This window comes from Barbus barbus (genome assembly GCF_936440315.1).
Source record: "Barbus barbus genome assembly, chromosome: 6".
Lineage (NCBI taxonomy): Eukaryota > Metazoa > Chordata > Actinopteri > Cypriniformes > Cyprinidae > Barbus > Barbus barbus.
In genome coordinates, this window is record NC_136734.1 from 20,010,334 (window position 1) to 20,028,832 (window position 18,499).

Genomic DNA, 18,499 nt, shown 5'->3' on the forward strand with positions numbered 1-18,499 from the left:
ACTATGGAAACAGACGCTAAGAAAAAGCGTAAATATAAAATGTAACAAGTATATATATAATATAATAAATTAAACATTGCCTTGTCATAGTGTTTTATAATTTATACAAATAACTGTTATATATGCCAATAAAATAAATAAAATAACCATATTAGAATAATATATTACCTTATTTATTACTTATATTATCAATGCTGCACACTGGTGGTGGTTGAGGAGAGACCCCCCCACATGATTGTAAAGTGCTTTGGGTGTACAGCAATACACAATAAAGCGCTATATAAATGCATAATTCATTATATTAGCGCTTTATATAAGCTATATTATATAATCTAATGCTATCTGTCAGGCCCACTGAAGGCTGGTCAGTATGTCCAATCAACCAAACAATCCTAAAAAATTATCCTCACTTAATAAGAATGACATGCTTAAGTATTGTGAAATACAGATAGACCGATTTTTTTAATAGGCTTTATGGACAGATAAGTTGTGAGTGATTCTTGAAGGACCAGCACCACATCCTCTTGTACCACTGTTTGAAGAATTTATCTTCCAGAATCTGGCAGTAAGTTTTAGGAGGTCATTTTTATTCCATCTCCTATCTTGAAAAGTCTGTCTTGCAGGATTGACTAAAAATTAGCTCCTAAAACTAGATAGATAGATAGATAAATAAATAATTGCTTTTATTTAAAAGATTAAATCCAAATAAAAATAATAAAATCATATGTTTTAGGTTATTTCACAAGTATAGTGCCATTAAACTATGTTTACTTTTGCCATTAAACTATGCCTTGACTTTTGGAGATCACATTGTTTTTTTGTTCCAACTAGGAACATGAATAGTCTCTTGTTTGTGCTGATCACTGACAGTTATATAACGGATGATCAATCCAGCCCGAACAGCCACTCTTCAATAACTCTCTCATAGGACATGGCATCCTTTTGCCAGTCAATGTGCCATCGCAGGTTGGCTATGATCTGGGAGTAACTGTCTCCTAGGTTTTGCTTCCATTCCAGAAACTGTTTTTTATTGTAGCGGTGAACAGCTTGGGAGACACTGGGATAGTCCACAACGGTGCGTAACAGTTTGTCCAAGTCCTGACATACATCAGGGAAATGTGATGCAACATTTCTCAATTCTGATTCATCTTTGGACAAGTCTATGTGGAGAGAACATTGAAACCAGTTACTTAAGGCAGTTATATATAGCAGGGACATCACATCCCTGTTGTGCAAAATACTCTGGCAAAAGAAGATATATCATTACACATAATCAGCAGTGCTATCATGAAAAGAAACTCACTAAAGAGTTGTGTGGGAACGGTCAATCCATCTGCATATGTGATGTACTTCCACTCGCCGATCCTCAGCATATACGTGGAAGCGTTTGCATTGCAACCATGATATTCACTGAGCACCCAGCCGGGATGAGGCTCCGCTGACTGAGCGCTGACCCCAGAAACCAGAGGGATCAGCGAGTGACCACTGAGACCCCCTGGCTGTGGAACACCAGCAAGATCTAACCAAAACATATAGCACAGATGGAAACAAATAAAATCATTTCCAGGTCATATCCCCCCCCCCCCCCCCCCCAAATAAATAAAAATAAAATAATAATATATATATATATATATATATATATATATATATATATTCCGGGTTCTTTGATGAATAGAAAGATCCAAAGATCAGCATTTATTTCAAATAAAAAGCTTTTGTAACATTACACACTATATCATTCAAAAGCTTGGAGTCAGTATAATTTTTTTGGGGGAAAGAAATTATAGAAATTCATATTTTTATTCAGCAAGGATGCTTTAAATTGATCAAAAGTGATGATAGAGACATGTATAATGTTACAAAAGATTTCTATTTCAGATAAATGCTGTTAAACCTGAAAAGATTCTACTCAGTTGTTATCAAAATAATAATAATAAATGTTTTTTGAGCAGCAAATTAGAATATCAGAATGATTTCTGAAGGATCATGTGACTGGAGTAATGATGCTGAAAATTCTGCTTTGAAATCACTGGAATAAATTACATTTTAAAAATATATTCAAATAGAAACCCGTTATTTTAAATAGTAAAAATATTTCAAAAATTTGCTGTTTGGATCAAATAAATGCAGGCTTGGTGAGCAGAAGAGACTTCTTTAAAAAACAGTAAAAATCTTACTGTTCAAAAACGCTTGACTGGTAGTGTATAGGCCAAACAGGGTGAGGTTTATGGACTGTATGAACTCTTTTTGCTAAGATTCACCTACATATCAAGCCAAGCTTTATTTTGAATAACTGAACCTCTGCCTATAACAACATATTATACTAATTCAAGTGGAGCAACCAGTTCCCACCCTTACCAAGCACGGTGGGATAAATGTCCACTAGAGACACAGGTAGACTGATTTCAAAGCCAGTCTTCACTCCTGGGCCCATTATAAGCAGGGGGACATGAGAGCTGCCCTCAAACATGGACATCTTATAGAACTGCCTGTGTTCCATGGCTAGATCCCCATGATCCGAGGTGAACAGTACAACTGTCCTGTTCAGTAAGCCAGAGTCTCTAAGAGCAGCTATCACCTCACCTGCAGACACATAATGACAGTATATCATTACATTAAACCCAGTGACAAAACAACACTTAAACACACAAGTGGCTGCTCACCCAACATGCTGTCTGTTTCAGCACACATGGCATAGTAATAGGCTCTAATGTTTCTGATCTCTTTTTCTGTGAAGTGGCCACTGCAATTTTTGCTGAAGGTGGAGTAGTAATCCACAGGGTGCATGTCTTCAACCCGTAACCACTTCGGAACAGACACTTGATCGTAAGAAACCTTTGAGAGAAAACACAATCATTGTCAAAGTACCTTTGCCACTGCGGACTGACTGTTATTAGTGTACATGCTGTGAATAAAATCAGTAATAATTGTAATGAACCAAAATATGCAATCATAATAACAGCAGTGCTATTTTTATATTATTTATATGCTATTATAAAATTTAATTATGTTTGAATTAACCTTAATTTTTACATTTTAATTTTAGTTTAAATGTTACTCATTTTGCCATGTAATTTTCTGCTGTAATTTTTATGTAGCCATGTCTCTGCTACATAAATTAACTATGGTTGTCTCAAGTCTTCAGAATCATAAATCTAAAAAGAAGAAGACATGAAACAGCAAAAACACATAAATGAGCAAATTATATTTTTTGAATATTATATTTGACGGTATTTGTTTGGAACTGTTGTAACTACAAAATGGACAAACTTCTTCAAGTTAATTATGTCTGTCACTATTTTTAATTTAATTTAATGGGTGAAGATCTGTGATCAAATTCTGCTGTTCTATTTTGAAAATAAAGGGAATAGTTCAACAGTGTGTTGATCTTCCTAGTTTACTTTCATTTTACTATTTCCCTTTGAAACACACTGCTTTAAGATTCCAAGCCAAATCAGTTTCTGATTCTCGGATTCAAATCTCAAATTGAGTGCAGTGAAAAAATCTTAAATGTTTTAACACTCCAATTCAATTGAGATTTTGAAATTTACTGGTTATTTATGTCTCCATTAGATCAGGTAAAGCAACCTGCCTTGTTTAGCCAATACGGGGAGGTGCGGAAGGTGGAACCCCCGGCTGTGGGTCCCAGGGAGTCTGTGCGGTACGGGTGGGGGAGATTGAGCCCCACGTATAGTGCAAATGGCTGGGCAAGGGACACAGCAGTGTGTCGGATCCACTGGACTGCAGCATCAGTGATGTTCCAGTCTTTAGTCATCACCCTCTTTGTGGATGTATCACCCACCAGATCAGTGATCGGACGGCCCTCTTGTCTCAGCAGGAATGGAACATCTCTGGTCCACGCCTCCACACGATTACTGAACAACAGAGAAGTTCCAGATGTCAGAACAGTTTTTTTGCCTATATTTAAAACAGTATATTAATTGTTTTATAATTTTTAAAACATGCTAAATCAGTATATTAGAATGATTTCTGAAATCATATAACACTGAAGACTGGATTAAAGGCTGCTACAAATTCAGTTTTTATATCACAGAAATAAATTACATTTTAAAATAGAAATCAGTTCATTTAAATGGTAATATTTCACAATATTACCATTTTACTGTCTTTTCAAATAACTGCAGCCTTGATGAGTCTTCTATCGAAGACGTTAAAAAATCTGCCAGACCCACTTTTGAATTAAAAATGTATATTTTTAATTCAATACATTTTCGGGGTTATAAAAAAGTCACCTGACAGAGTGATGTCCTGATGTGTAGTCTAGTTTCCCCATGCTATGAGTGTGGTACCCACTCTTTCCTAAATGGTCCATCCACGTGGTGGCATTGGGATCAAGACATTTATAATTGTTCCAGGCCTGGGTCAAATGCACAAACTGCCCACTCCACATAGCTGGCAAAACGCATTTAGATACATCAAGATTTTCATCTCATTTCTATATTGCATGTATACAAAAAAAATGGTACACATTAGGTAAAAATACGCAGACTAATACTCTACCTGCCCTAGAAGGACAGCAGATTGGTGAATTAGTGTACGAGTTGAGAAAAACTGCACCCATTTCCCTCATATAGTTGATGTAAGGCAGCTGTACAACTTTACTGCTTGGAGAAAAAGTTAACCTGCCATCCTTCAGTATTAAGAAAACAGAAGTCAGACAACACATTTTATTTCATAAAACCTTGTGAGCTGCCTACTTAAGCTTTTGCTTATAGTTAGGCAGCTTTCTAGGTTTTGAAACACAGCATTAGTTCTGCAGAGTGACTGAAAAATGAGTAAACAGCCACTTTTACGACGTTTAGTTTTTTATCATGTAAAATAGGTGACTTACGAAGGCATCAGACATTAGCATGACTATGTTTGGTCTGTCATGTGATGTCCAGTTCAGATGCATGCAGTGCGCGTTCACATGAAGAATCAACACCATTAACACACGGAACATGAGCATTGTGCATCCAGAAGCCCGCAGAGCGTTAAAAACACTTCTAATAACGATGAAGATGAAGCTTTGTCAATAAGTCGTGAAAACTTAGCCTCTCCTTAAACAGCGAGATGTCCGGGCTGCATGCAATGAACTCGCACTATCAACAACATGTACATTTTACACATAACATTAGAAAGCCGTACTATGTCGGTTTATGTTAGTAACTAGATTGTCTAACAAAATAGTTTCGTCTTTTCCTTTTCCGTAAACAATCAGGCACACACCGCCACCTATTGGACAACATATAATAAGCCCTGTATTTTACATACATACTCGTTTGTAAGTTGCTTTGGATAAAAGCGTCTGCTAAATGACTAAATGTAAATATATAATCAGTCTGAAAATTCAGCTTTGCCATCACGGGAATAAGTTACATTTTAAAACATAAAATAATATTATATACTATATTCTATAAAAGAACACATTAAAATACTTTTTTTTTTAAATTTTAATATTTTACAATATTACTGTTTGTACTGTATTTTTGTTTGGTGAACATTGATGAGCAGAGAATTATTTCAAGAAAAAAAAAATACAGCAAAAAGGACAACAACTACATGTTCTGCAATTTTCCACAATGCAGTAATTTTGCCTTTATGGTCACAACTCATTGTATAAAGAGAAAACACATAATTTTGTTATTACTTGATTAAAATATTACAGTATAACAATATTTTTAAAAAGCAGATGCAGAGAATTTAATTGAAGCAATTCGAGTACATAAAATATACAAGTAAACACACTGCAACATCCAGATCAACAGTTATTCCTACAGAAACTACTGCCGGATCCTAGACAACCCATTTTTCTGTTCTCAGTTCCAATCTTTTGACGAGACCCTCCCCGATGATGCGGAAATCCTGCACGATGGCATCTACATTTGGCACGGTGGTTGCCACATTGTCATTCACCTCCACCCGGTGGGCGTTCATTAAAGATGCCTGAGAACACAGAAAATCAGAAGTAAGAACGTGCCATAAATCTTAACTGTAACCCAGTTCACTTAAATTCTGCCATACTCAGGGTCATAGTAAATAAAAGCTCAAAATAAAAATGAGAAACCTTAAAGGGTTTCGGCTCAAAGGCAGCTGGCTTCCACAGCACTGCGATCACAGTTCCGCCATACGGGTCGTAGAAAAATAGAGCCAGATCTCCAAATGCTTCCTAAAAATCACAAGAGAACTGGTATAAAATAGATCTGATCTAATTTACATGGTATTTTAAGTATAACATGGCATAATGCAGTAAAAGATTCAGTAAAAGTTAATTAAAAACTACACAAACCCTGAGTTCAGACAGATACAGTCGGACCGGATCATAGTCTATGACTGGCAGAGCTCCTCCCGAAGCGAACGGTTGTCCACTATGGGTGCCTCGCAGGAAGGTATTGGCAGGAGGATCCACAGCTTTGGCTAACAGAGGAACCTGCTTTGAATCGAGGTGGATTAGAACATCATACGCCTCCAGAGGGGGTCGAAATACCACCTAGAAACAGAGGAAACAGTGAGGTTAAAGACAAAAAGATGAGTTTCATAAATTTGCATAATACAGGCGGAACAGAGGAACTGACCTGCATGTCCTGCTTTTCACCAGAGTCAAGCTGAGTCTCTAAAAGACGTAGAGACTCTGCTGCCAACATGATGGCACGCTGGAGCATCTATACGGAGGACACAACATCACTTATGTTTATACACACTGTACAATACAGCAAATCTGTTAGAATTTGAGAATACTGGATCTACAAACCTGCACAGAAGGAGCCCCTTTAGTCCAAACAGAGACTTTCTTGTCATTGGGAGTGACTATGAACATGGTGGGAAGAGATTCTCGAGAGGCCACAAAGTAATTCTTTATATCTGTTTGTTCAGCAGCTGAAACAAAAACAATATGAATCATTGAATCATTTCAATATCCACATGTTTCAAGGAGTGCACAGATCATTTGTTCTGCTAATTGTCAGTGTGTTAGATCTGAGTCAACTAGCTATGGATCAGATGACTTCCGTTGTGTTTGTTCTACACATTTTACATGATTAAAGGAGGACACTTCCTGGTTCCTAATAAAGCTCTGAGAAATTTATTTTGTCAGTACTTGACAGTTTTTTCACACTGTTTTTTGGGGGTCAGTGTTTTTTTTTTTTTTTTTTAAGAAATTAATACTTTTAATCAGCATGGCTAAAGAAATGTTTCTTGAGCAGCAAATTAGCATATTAGAATGATTTCTGAAGGATCATGTGACACTGAAGAGTGGAGTAATGGGTGCTGAAAATTCAGCTTTGCCATCACAATAATAAATTACATTTTAATATAACAGTTTTTAATAGTGTTACAATTTTAATTTGTAACAATATTTCACATTACAGTTTTTACTGCATTTTAAATAAAATAAATACAGCCTTGGTGAGCATAGAAGACTTCTTTTAAAGTCTTTTGAACGAGTGTATATTGAATGTATATTATAAAAACATGTCATAAGCAAACCACACCAGACTCATCAAAACTATAAGTGACTGGGACATGACTGTTTTTTGCACCATTCAAGACATGAACCTGTCAGTAGACTTTCCATGCAGCAAAAACTGCATTTATATAAAGTAAACACTGACCTGCTGACTAGTCGACAACTTTTCTTAAAGTAGTAAAAAAGGTTAGTCGTGCAAGCCCTAAAAAGCAACATGAAATATCCAAGGTGAAGCTTACCTGTGAGTTTCCCATTGAGGTTGACTATCAGGGGATTGTTTTTCCAGTCAAAAGTGGAAACCAAATGAAGGAAGCGAAGGAACCCCACCTGAGGAGAGCTGTGAAAAGGTGTGGTGTCACTGTATGTATATATACACCATATAATGATGATTACATGAATCAGAGGGCCAAATTACCTTGGTGAAGTGAAGGGAGCAGGATGTAGGAAAAGTGAAGCTACCAGCAGATCAGCTGCGTCCTCTCGGATATCTTCCAACAGGAATTGAGATGCCAACCAGCGTTTAGCCAGGCGGCACACGACACCAAAACACCCATACTGCTGCTGGAGCCTAACATGTTACACAACACGTCATACATTTATCTAAACAAGCTCTTCGCCAAGACAAGGATGAATGTGTTCTGCATGTTATATATATATATATATATATATATATATATATATATATATATATATATTAGGGATGCAACAATACAGTTAGCCTACGGTTCAATACATACCTCGGTTTTTTAACACGGTTTTCGGTTCGGTTCGGTTCTGATGGCTTGACACAAGTTTTTTTTTTTTTTTTGTTTGTTATTCTATGCTTAGGCAATAGGAACAGTAGGAGGTTAAGGAGAAAAAAAAATAAAAACGATTTATTGCAATACTCCTTTATTTTACTTAAAAGCCAAGAAAAGTACACTAGTTCCTAGTGTATTAAATAAAAAAAAATTAACACTGAAATCTTAGAGCTGCTGGTAGCCCATGTACAAACTGGGGAACACATAAATTCCTACATTTTGAAAATAAACACATGTGAAGTTAATAAACATAAATTGACCATTTCAAATAAACATATTTGTACTTCAGTAAACATAAATAAACCATCTTAATTAAACTTAACAGTACTCCAGTACAGTATCCTTCAAAGCAAATCTTTAGCAATGAACACCCCCACTGCCTTTGTTATTTTTATGTGTCTCTCGGAACCAGTTGGGTAACTTATGTTTGCTGGAAGGATTCAGCGAGGGATTGTTGTTTTTTGGAGGACTTTATTACCTTCTCTGCTATCCTGCCTTCAGACAGTGATATTGCTGGGTGATGGCGCCGCAGATGTGCAGTCATGTTGGAAGTATTTCCGTTTGAGTAGGCTATACGTGTAAAACAATGCTTGCACACAGTCATTTTTTTGTTCACCGTTTTTTCTTCCTCGGCATTATACTCAACGGCAAAACCGAAATGTCCCCACACCGCAGATTTGAAAGACGCCGGCGCTTCCTCATACTGTTGCCTCACTTCACCGCCGCTCGCCATGTTAAAGTGTGGAATGATGGTTAAGCGCCCCCTAACTTTAGAGAATAGTGATTGAATATTTACTCGCGGGGAGGAGTTTCCTCATCTCAGCTCGTAGACTTACAGGCACACACAAACAGTCAATTCGGAGAGAAATAAAACGCACATAAATTATTTAAACGTAAAACCGAAAAAACCGCAATTCACAAGCGCGTATTGAACCGTGGATGTCGTACCGAACGGTTCAATATTATATTGAGAATTGTGGCATCCCTAATATATATATATATATATATAACATGTATCTTGTACCCATGCAAGGTGCTGGTTAGAAAAGGTTTGTGCAGGGTCTCCAGCTCCAGTGCCTGGGCCTCAGCGTTGTCCCTGTAGATCAGCATTCCCTCAGGGGTCAGGCTTTCCCTCAGGATCTGCGGTTCTCTGTGATACGCCACCTGGATTCGGAAGACTAGCCCATCCTGAATGGATGAAGGTGAAATTATGTTGATTGTGCTTGTAACTTCATTTGGACAGCATATTACTAATACAGTAAATGTGAAAAACAGCAGAAATACGAATATGAATGTTACCTTCCACACATCCAGGTAGTCAGGTGTGGCATGGCATCTGTAATTGTGTTGTTTGCACAACAGTTCTCTCAAGCAGATGTGAAAGGCTGCTTTAACATGGCGTATTGCCATGGGCTCACTGGGCCATTTTCCACTTCCCTCCATATGAACAATGACTAGGAAAACAAAAGGCAAATGGGGATGAAAGATAACAGCATATTCAAATAAGTCATATCTGTGGAGCTGTGCTCAAAACATAATAAACATCAACCCAAAATAGAGTGCTACAGGAAAGGGGTTTGGATTTTCTTTTTCCAATTGTGTTTATGGGGTATAGTGGAACATGTATCCATGCTTTGTTTAAAAAACATTTTATTTCCACATATTTTAACTTTATTATACACAGGTAACACCGTTGTTCCCGTTCTCATCAAAACGGTCAGTTGAGTTCTTGGTTCAATGAAGCCCATCCCTATGGTTAGCTGGCCCAGTGTGTTGTGATTCGCCAACCGTCTAGTTCACGTTGTCTGGAAACGTTACGCCCTCTTACCATTACAGACAGTTGCATGTTCCCAGGAGGAGGGTTTATGTAAACATAGGGGTTAGTGACGTCACAAAACCCAGGAAGAAAAAAAGCAAATAGTTTTTTGTTGTTGTTGAGGGAATCAGGGTGATGCTAACTTCTGCTAACTCATGTTGTTCTAAACCTGTATGATTTTCTTCTGTGGAACGCATAAGGAGAACTTTTAAAGTATATCTATCTATTCTATATCATAGAATTGATGTGTTGATACATAAAAAAAAGTCATTACCTTTAATAGGTGTTATGTAGCAAGGGCAAGGTTTGCCCACCTTTGGCACTAATCCAAGATGGTTCTTCGTTTTCTCAAAAAATGAATAGTCCAGCCTCACAGGAACTGGTGGGAAAACCTGCGGAGGACAAATGAGGAAAATGAAGACATATACATGAATGTATCACACAACTGAATATAGCAAAGGAGGTGACTGACCTGTGTGTATCTTAAGGCCTGGTGGGCACCCTGCACTGACGTGATAGACAGTGGCAGATCCTTCAACTGCCAAAGCTTCTTGCTCAGATCATCGTAAGACTGAACCACCTCCAGACTCTCCTCCTCTCCTGTAGTATGGTTCTGGGGGACAAAGAGACACCATGAACTTTTGTAGACGAATCAAACCTTTATCATTTAATGAGTACCACATTCACTTCTATGAAGTACCTCTATGCTACATCTAATGACAATATCCAGATGTCCACCAACAAATGTGATGCATGATCTGGGGATATCGGCATGCCTAGAATGAAAGAAAACAACAAATAACTGTTTTTTATTTCTATGATAATGTAGTTAATGGAAAAATGTGTCAAGGAAAAGCTTGGAAAACAAAACGGTAACAATGTTCCAGAGTACTACCTTGAAATTAATATTCAGTTTGATTGTGATTTACAAGCTTTAATTTTGAGTTGATTCCAATTTAATTAGATTCTGACTCATTTGTGTACCTTCAGTATTAATATCCATTTTAAGCATAAACTCATTTTGCTTCGATTTTTTCCTCCATTTGCTTCTTAAGTAACTGCATAAAATTATGCAAGGGCAAATTAAGACTTTTGAAGACCTTTTTAAGACATACAGGCACCCACCCTTTTATTAATGTTTTGAATTGAGCTTTTTTTATTTTTTTATTTGAATTTTAAGTATTTTTTGTTTTAGCAAATTCTGTTATGTGCTTTTTTTCCACCTAAAATGTGTAATTTAAATTTCAAAAAATATAATTTCTAAACATTAAAAACAGGGCACAAGGTATATAATTCAATTGCTACTTAATAAATCGAATAATCAAAACACCCCAAAAAAACTAACTGACACTGCAGACACTAACTGAAATAAAATTTTAAGTAAACTTGTGAATTGGCTAAAACATCTAATACACCTTTAGATAGTGTATTCAAGTAAAGCAACAGCCAGAATAGAGACGTACAGCTCTAGCAGGTGAGTAATGATCTTCTGTACAATGAATCTCTTCTCAGACATGGAGTTCCTTGACCACAGCACTGCCTCAGTGATGGCTCCATCCTGGAAGCGTCGCAACTGTGAGCGAAAGCCCCACAGCTGCCGGAACTCAGCTGCCTTCAAACACCAACAACAGAGAGGGTTTTCAGACACCGCTACAGAACTGTAAGACACATACATATAAGACATCTGTGCATATGTGGGCTAGTTTACCTTAGGGTTATCTGCAGGCGGTCCTCTCTCGAGGACAGAGAGAGCACGTTCAGGGTTCAGCAGCAAACCAATGCTCAGAGGCGGCATGTCCTTGTGCTTAGGAGGTGTACTGTCCACTGTCCACTGCAAAACCATTTACACTGATTATAATAACATATACAGACTGTTTAGGAATGCTCTGATAGGTGAACCACCCAGTCCAACCAAAGGAAATGTTATTGGTAGTGAATCTACCTCAGGGTCTTGAGGGAGTGAGTGTACCAGAAGGTGGATCCTTTCTCCAAGCCCTCGCTGCAAGAGGGACAAAACAATAGGCAATGCAGTGAGGACATAGTTCCCACTGTGGTCCATAAGCTCATTGAGGAGTAAAAGCTTTTTACAGGAGGTCTGCAATTTCACCAGGTTAACCAGTCTGCGAAAGGGAGTGAGAAAAAGAGTTTGAGAATACATGAATACAAAAACAAAAGAGCAGTTTTCTCTGTTGACAGAAACTTACTTAAAGACATTATCATATGTTCTGAGCATGGATTTGGGTGTCATGAGCAGAGCCTGGAAGCCATCTACTGTTGGATCATCCCAGAACGTCAGAGAGAGTGATGCCTCATGCTGGATCTGACAGACAAATCAGAAACATTTAGATTATGGCTGCCAACCCATTCAAATTTCCATGCCAATAAATTAATTAAATATATGACAAAAGCCCTTAGTATTATTAATACACTATTACAGTATTTACTAGCATTTTAATTAGTGAATTTCAATTTTTGCTTTAGTGAATCATTTTCATATTAGTAATGGTTTCATTTTTGTCATTTATATGAGCTCTTTTAATATTCTAATCTAATAGGCTATTTAGCTTTTAATTTTTATTTCAGTATTAGCAATTTTAGTACTTAAACTTATTTGCTGGTAATTGCCAAGGAAACAAAGTTTTTCCTGTAATATTTTATTACAAGTAAATCTTGGACTACAATACTGCTCCACTGGCAAAAAATAAATAAATCTTATATACAGTTCTCTTACATACATATTATATATTTTTAAATAAGAATCTCTTATATACAGGTCAGGTGGGCTCACTGTGTTTGTATTTTGGACTGTTTTTATTTTAATTCTACTAAAATAATGTGTTAAATTTACATTACTATAAGTAAGTGAATATCACATTATCACAGAGCTGCAGTGATAATACAGCGGTGCTCACCCGTTTGTAGGTAAAAGCTGTCATGTCTGCAAGCAGATTGAGATGCCCAGAGGGGTCCACAAATACCACAGAGAATGCTGCGTGAAACTCAGGCAGTGAAGGCTGAAGCAGGAGAAAAGAAAAAGAAAGGCATGATGATGCAACCAAGACAAAACTGGCTAAAAGAGCAAGTAACTGCTTGAGTCACTTCTGCTCACCGCTTTTGAGTCTGGGTTTTTAGCCAAGGTGATGCCGTTCTCTGTCAGATCTGTGGAAGCTGAAAATGTGAAAGCAAAAAGCAGATAACTGATTAATACACATTTATAACCACCAAAATGTGTTTTGAAAATCATTTTGACCTCTCTTACCCAAGAAGTGCAGTGCATTCCTCAACAGCTGGTAGGGACTCATGGTTTTGCCCACTTTGTGCGTGGACAGAAGATAAGCCATTAACATTGATGCATGGAAGCCGCAGAAACAACCTGCACCCTAAAGAAGCAACAGAAACAGAATTTATATATATATATATATATATATATATATATATATATATATATATATATATATATATATATATATATATATATAAAAAAATAAAAAAAAAAATTGTTGTTTGCTCTTTTTGTCTGACTGCAGAATTTGTTTTTTAAATAAATAAAAGAGTTTGCAAGAACAAGCAGTCTGGCAGTGGTTTAATATTTTTGTGGAAAACTGCATTAAACAAATATACAATATTAATTAACTCTCAAACTAATCTAAAGTTAAGAGGATAAAGTTCAGCTAAATGTTTCATTGTCCCTTAAGGGATAGTTCACCAAAAAATGAAAATTCTGTCATTAACTACTCGCCCTCATGTCATTTCAAACCTGTTGCTGCTGACGCAGGAGCCAGTGTTCTGACATAGAACCTGGATGCACTGCGCCTTGTTTACAAGCAGAGGAATGCACACACACACACACGCGTGTCTTGGTACTCTCTTGAATGGTGGCAGAGACAGACCAGAAGAGAAGAAATTGCTGAATAAAGTCATTATTTTTGTTTTCTTTGCACACAAAAATAATTCTCTTAGCTTAATAAATTAGGGTTGAACCACTGATGTCACACGGCCTATTTTATCAATGTCCTTACTACCTTTCTGGACCTGGACTGTGATGGCTCCGTTGCAGTCTATGGAGGGTCAGAAAGACCTAGGTTTTCATCAAAAATATCTTAAATTTTTGTTAAGATGATGAACGAATGTCTTATGGGTTTGGAACGACATAAGGGTGAGTAATTAATGACAGAATTTTCATTTTTGGGTGAACTATCCCTTCAGCTAAATACAATCTATCTACTAAAACTACAATATCAGAATAAGAAGCTTTAGATTAAGAATAACATCTAATGCCAAGTGCTTACAAAAAATTTGAAAAAGACAGATAATGAAGTAAAACTGATTAAATGAACATATGAACAAACAAACAGAAATTATGTGGTTTTACCTGGTCCAGTTCTCGCTGTCTTAGCCACACTTTGAGGAGAGCCACACCCTCTCCAAAAGCAGGACACTGGGCACCGATAGCCGACAGGAACAGAAGATGTGACAGTGGGAGATGATCTCCAAGAACTGTGCTGTTATAATGAGGAGTTGGGGGCTCACTGCTCTCTGCATCATAAAAATGAAAAGAATATTATCAGTATTGTTTGCTACCTCGGTCATGAAACTGAGATTGATCTCAGAAAATTCCTCATTACCTTGCTGCATATTGGCAACACCGGTAAACCACTTAGTCCTGATGTTGTTCTTCTGAGGATGGAAGCGGCTAGGTTTGAGGAAGTCCGGTGGTGGAATGGCATGAATCCTTAACGTGACCTTACTGCTGTCATTACCTAAAGGCCACACACAAAGGTTACTTGATCACTTCAATTTAAAACAAAGAGGAATATAATCATGCTCCCGAGTAAGACCATCAATCTCAGTTTTTTTTCCACAGGGTTGCTTCTATTAGTGTACTCCAAGCAGGAAAATAATGGATGTGCTAAAAGCAATTAACTTTGGAGCTAAAACGATTTGAGCAGATAATAACAGCATACACACTTTGGCATGAAAGCACTTACAAGCAAATGTGATGCAAAATTCGAAGGAGCTAATGAGTACCACAAACTACTGTTACAACAATTGTACCTGGGGGTTTGAGTAGTAAGATTGGACGAAGTCGGTCGCCATGTAGACATGAGTAGTGCAGTGAACCCACACAATTTGTGAAGGAGAGATGCCGCGCCAGGCCAGCCAGATACAGCGCTCGCTTTCGAGAATACCGCTGGTTAATGGCATCCATTGGGTGCAAAATAGACTTCAAAGAGAAAATACACCATATTGTAACAGAATGAACTAATGCACTATATTTTAGACAGAAAGACTGAGAGATAGACAGTAAGTACCAGTCAGACAGACAAGATACATACACAGGCAGACGTACAGTTGATATATAATCAGATAGATACAGGTGCTGGTCATAAAATTAGAATATCATGAAAAAGTTGATTTCAGTAATACCATTCAAAAAGTGAAACTTGTATATTAGATTCATTCATTACACAGACTGATATATTTCAAATGTTTATTTCCTTTAATTTTGATGATTAAAACTGACAACAAATGAAAGTCCCAAATTCAGTATCTCAGAAAATTAGAATATCAATTAAGACCAATGCAAAAAAAATGATTTTTAGAAATGTTGGCCAACTGAAAAGTATGAACATGAAAAGTATGAGCATGTACAGCACTCAATATTTAGTTGGGGCTCCTTTGGCCTGGATTACTGCAGCAATGCGACGTGGCATGGAGTCGATCAGTCTGTGGCACTGCTCAGGTGTTATGAGAGCCCATGTTGCTCTGATAGTGGCCTTCAGCTCTTCTGAATTGTTGGGTCTGTTGTATTGCATCTTCCTCTTCACAATACCCCATAGGTTTTCTATGGGGTTAAGGTCAGGCGAGTTTGCTGGCCAATCAAGAACAGGGATACCATGGTCCTTAAACCAGGTACTGGTAGCTTTGGCAGTGTGTGCAGGTGCCAAGTCCTGTTGGAAAATGAAATCTGCATCTCCATAAAGTTGGTCAGCAGCAGGAAGCATGAAGTGCTCTAAAACTTCCTGGTAGACGGCTGCGTTGACCTTGGACCTCAGAAAACACAATGGACCAACACCAGCAGATGACATGGCACCCCAAACCATCAACGACTGTGGAAACTTTACACTGGACCTCAAGCAACGTGGAATATGTGCCTCTCCTCTCTTCCTCCAGACTCTGGGACCTTGATTTCCAAAGGAAATGCAAAATGTACTTTCATCAGAGAACATAACTTTGGACCACTCAGCAGCAGTCCAGTCCCTTTTGTCTTTAGCCCAGGCAAGACGCTTCTGACGCGGTCTCTTGTTCAAGAGTGGCTTGACACAAGGAATGCGACAGCTGAAACCCATGTCTTGCATACGTCTGTGCGTGGTGGTTCTTGAAGCACTGACTCCAGCTGCAGTCCACTCTTTGTGAATCTCCCCCACATTTTTGAATGGGTTTTGTTTCACAATCCTCTCCAGGGTGCGGTTATCCCTATTGCTTGTACACTTTTTTCTACCACATCTTGTCCTTCTCTTCGCCTCTCTATTAATGTGCTTGGACACAGAGCTCTGTGAACAGCCGGCCTCTTTAGCAATGACCTTTTGTGTCTTGCCCTCCTTGTGTAAGGTGTCAATGGTCGTCTTTTGGACAACTGTCAAGTCAGCAGTCTTCCCCATGATTGTGTAGCCTACAGAACTAGACTGAGAGACCATTTAAAGGCTTTTGCAGGTGTTTTGAGTTAATTAGCTGATTAGAGTGTGGCTACACACAGACAGTTTGACGAACAGTTATAAGGACAGAGAGACAGACAGATGTATGGATATATAGATAGACAGATTTATAGACAGACACACACGTGTACAGACAGGCAGAAAAGTTGTTTTTGAGGTACAACTTACAGCTGGAATGGTAACAGCCAAGTCCACAGAGAGTTTGGGTTTGATGCATGTACCCAATGGATAACCGCCCACCAGGCTGATTGATGCAGGAGGCTCCATGTGAAATTTGCCTTTTGTTGTCGATGGGACGAGGAGGAATGGGACTTCAACACCTGACAACCATGAAATGTCATCCAACTAGAGAGAAAGAGAAAACTATTAAGAAAAATGATATTGCCAGCTCCCATAGAGTATCAGTACAAATCAGCACTTTTGCTGCTGCTGATGGAAATGCCACACAGATTTCTGACCTCCACAACTTCAGATTCGGGCACACACTGCAAGAAATCTGTGACCTGCTGCACAAAGGAGTCCACCAGCTTCTTCCTGTGCTCACTAAGGGCCACTTCTTTCAGCAGTTCCTCCATCTGAACATCATCCATATGAATCAGTGATAAGAAAAGCTCAATATACAGTTCACAGGTATATCATGCAGGGAGCAGCTCAGTGTTGATATGACACGTTTAAACATGTTAAGATAACATATAAAAAAACAGTAAAGTGTAAATCATTTCTAACCTGCATTTTCAATATGCTGCAGTGAAAGAGATTCTCTGCTTCTTTCAGCTGGTTGAGCTCTTCTACTGTTGGGGCTTTGTACAGCTCTTTTTTGGACAGCTTGACTGGCCGTAAGACCCCATCATCTGACACGGTCTCCTTTGCTTTTCGTTTGGAGTCCTTAGACTGTTTTGCACTCTTTTTCTCATTTTCTTCTTCATTCTGAGAGTTATCTATTACCTCCATCTATGTGTATATACATACATACATACATACATTATATATATATATATATCTCGACAAAAGCAAATCTTTGAATATATTTTATATATTTTAAATTAATTTACAAAAATTGTGTATTTTGGAAATAATACTTTGCTAAGTAATGTGATAAGAAAACTGCGTGAAACAGCACGAACCTGTTCTTCCGTTTCAGCCGATTCCTTTCTCTTCTTCATTTTGACAGAAAATACAGTGAGCTCTTAGAAGGGTAAATTCAAAAAATTAATTAATTTACAGTTTCTTCCAATTTACAGTTTTCAACGCGTCTCTCACATGGGGAACACATGGGACACACTAACAAGGGGCTGCATTGGTGAGTTCACCGATTGGTCCGTGTGCGGGAAACCTTCAGTGATTGGCTATTTATCTTTGGTTCCGCCTCCAAACATAATCATGTTTAGTAGAGATTACATTAGACGCCTCCCTGGGAATATTAAATATATTTTTTTTTCTCCAAATATTTAATATTATAAATATAAAATGACTATAAGGCACGGACATGAATATATATATTTTTTTATTGTAAGAGAACATAAAACACTGCTTGTCGCAGTATAATGACGTCACCGTAAGTATCACTAAGTTACACGCATGCGCTTTTATTATCGCTCCTGCTGAATGGAAACTTGTCAAGTTTGGCCGTATGTGCATTTCTTATATTCACATTATACAAATACAAAATCTGCGCTTAAAATAAGTGTTTGTATGACTGTTT

The 18,499-nt window shown here is 37.7% G+C and overlaps 2 protein-coding genes across 2 annotated transcripts; both read right to left on the minus strand.

The window, feature by feature from the left end:
• Positions 1 to 153: 153 nt before the first annotated feature.
• arsk (arylsulfatase family, member K) lies at positions 154 to 5,227 on the minus strand. The gene is made up of 8 exons (XM_079418229.1): positions 4,853 to 5,227; positions 4,522 to 4,651; positions 4,254 to 4,413; positions 3,593 to 3,875; positions 2,664 to 2,835; positions 2,359 to 2,583; positions 1,304 to 1,519; positions 154 to 1,160 (listed from the first exon to the last, which is right to left on the minus strand). The coding sequence occupies exons 1-8, from the start codon at positions 4,967 to 4,969 to the stop codon at positions 886 to 888; spliced, it is 1,578 nt and encodes a 525-aa protein (XP_079274355.1). The 5' UTR covers positions 4,970 to 5,227; the 3' UTR covers positions 154 to 885.
• Positions 5,228 to 5,447: 220 nt separating this feature from the next.
• Positions 5,448 to 18,105, minus strand: LOC306870988 (nucleolar protein 6-like). The gene is made up of 26 exons (XM_079418623.1): positions 17,922 to 18,105; positions 17,524 to 17,748; positions 17,256 to 17,372; positions 16,966 to 17,142; positions 15,137 to 15,305; positions 14,707 to 14,841; positions 14,454 to 14,617; positions 13,341 to 13,461; positions 13,191 to 13,249; positions 12,994 to 13,095; positions 12,286 to 12,401; positions 12,024 to 12,201; positions 11,790 to 11,912; positions 11,545 to 11,693; positions 10,782 to 10,857; positions 10,554 to 10,694; positions 10,356 to 10,473; positions 9,565 to 9,719; positions 9,290 to 9,453; positions 7,881 to 8,033; positions 7,705 to 7,802; positions 6,752 to 6,876; positions 6,576 to 6,662; positions 6,290 to 6,490; positions 6,068 to 6,169; positions 5,448 to 5,946 (listed from the first exon to the last, which is right to left on the minus strand). The coding sequence occupies exons 1-26, from the start codon at positions 17,958 to 17,960 to the stop codon at positions 5,797 to 5,799; spliced, it is 3,444 nt and encodes a 1,147-aa protein (XP_079274749.1). The 5' UTR covers positions 17,961 to 18,105; the 3' UTR covers positions 5,448 to 5,796.
• Between the last annotated feature and the right edge of the window lie 394 nt (positions 18,106 to 18,499).

Excerpts from the sequence above, each read along its gene's own strand:
- LOC306870988 (XM_079418623.1), bottom strand. The coding sequence starts at position 17,960 with ATGAAGAAGAGAAAGGAATCGGCTGAAACGGAAGAACAG. Across the intron at positions 14,842-15,136 it reads CTTACTACTCAAACCCCCAG|GTAATGACAGCAGTAAGGTC; the intron begins GTACAATTGTTG and ends TGTGGCCTTTAG. Across the intron at positions 12,202-12,285 it reads ACATATGATAATGTCTTTAA|ACTGGTTAACCTGGTGAAAT; the intron begins GTAAGTTTCTGT and ends TCCCTTTCGCAG.
- arsk (XM_079418229.1), bottom strand. The coding sequence starts at position 4,969 with ATGCTCATGTTCCGTGTGTTAATGGTGTTGATTCTTCATGTGAACGCG. Across the intron at positions 2,584-2,663 it reads TGAAACAGACAGCATGTTGG|GTGAGGTGATAGCTGCTCTT; the intron begins GTGAGCAGCCAC and ends ATGTGTCTGCAG. Across the intron at positions 1,161-1,303 it reads CGTTCCCACACAACTCTTTA|ACTTGTCCAAAGATGAATCA; the intron begins GTGAGTTTCTTT and ends CTCTCCACATAG.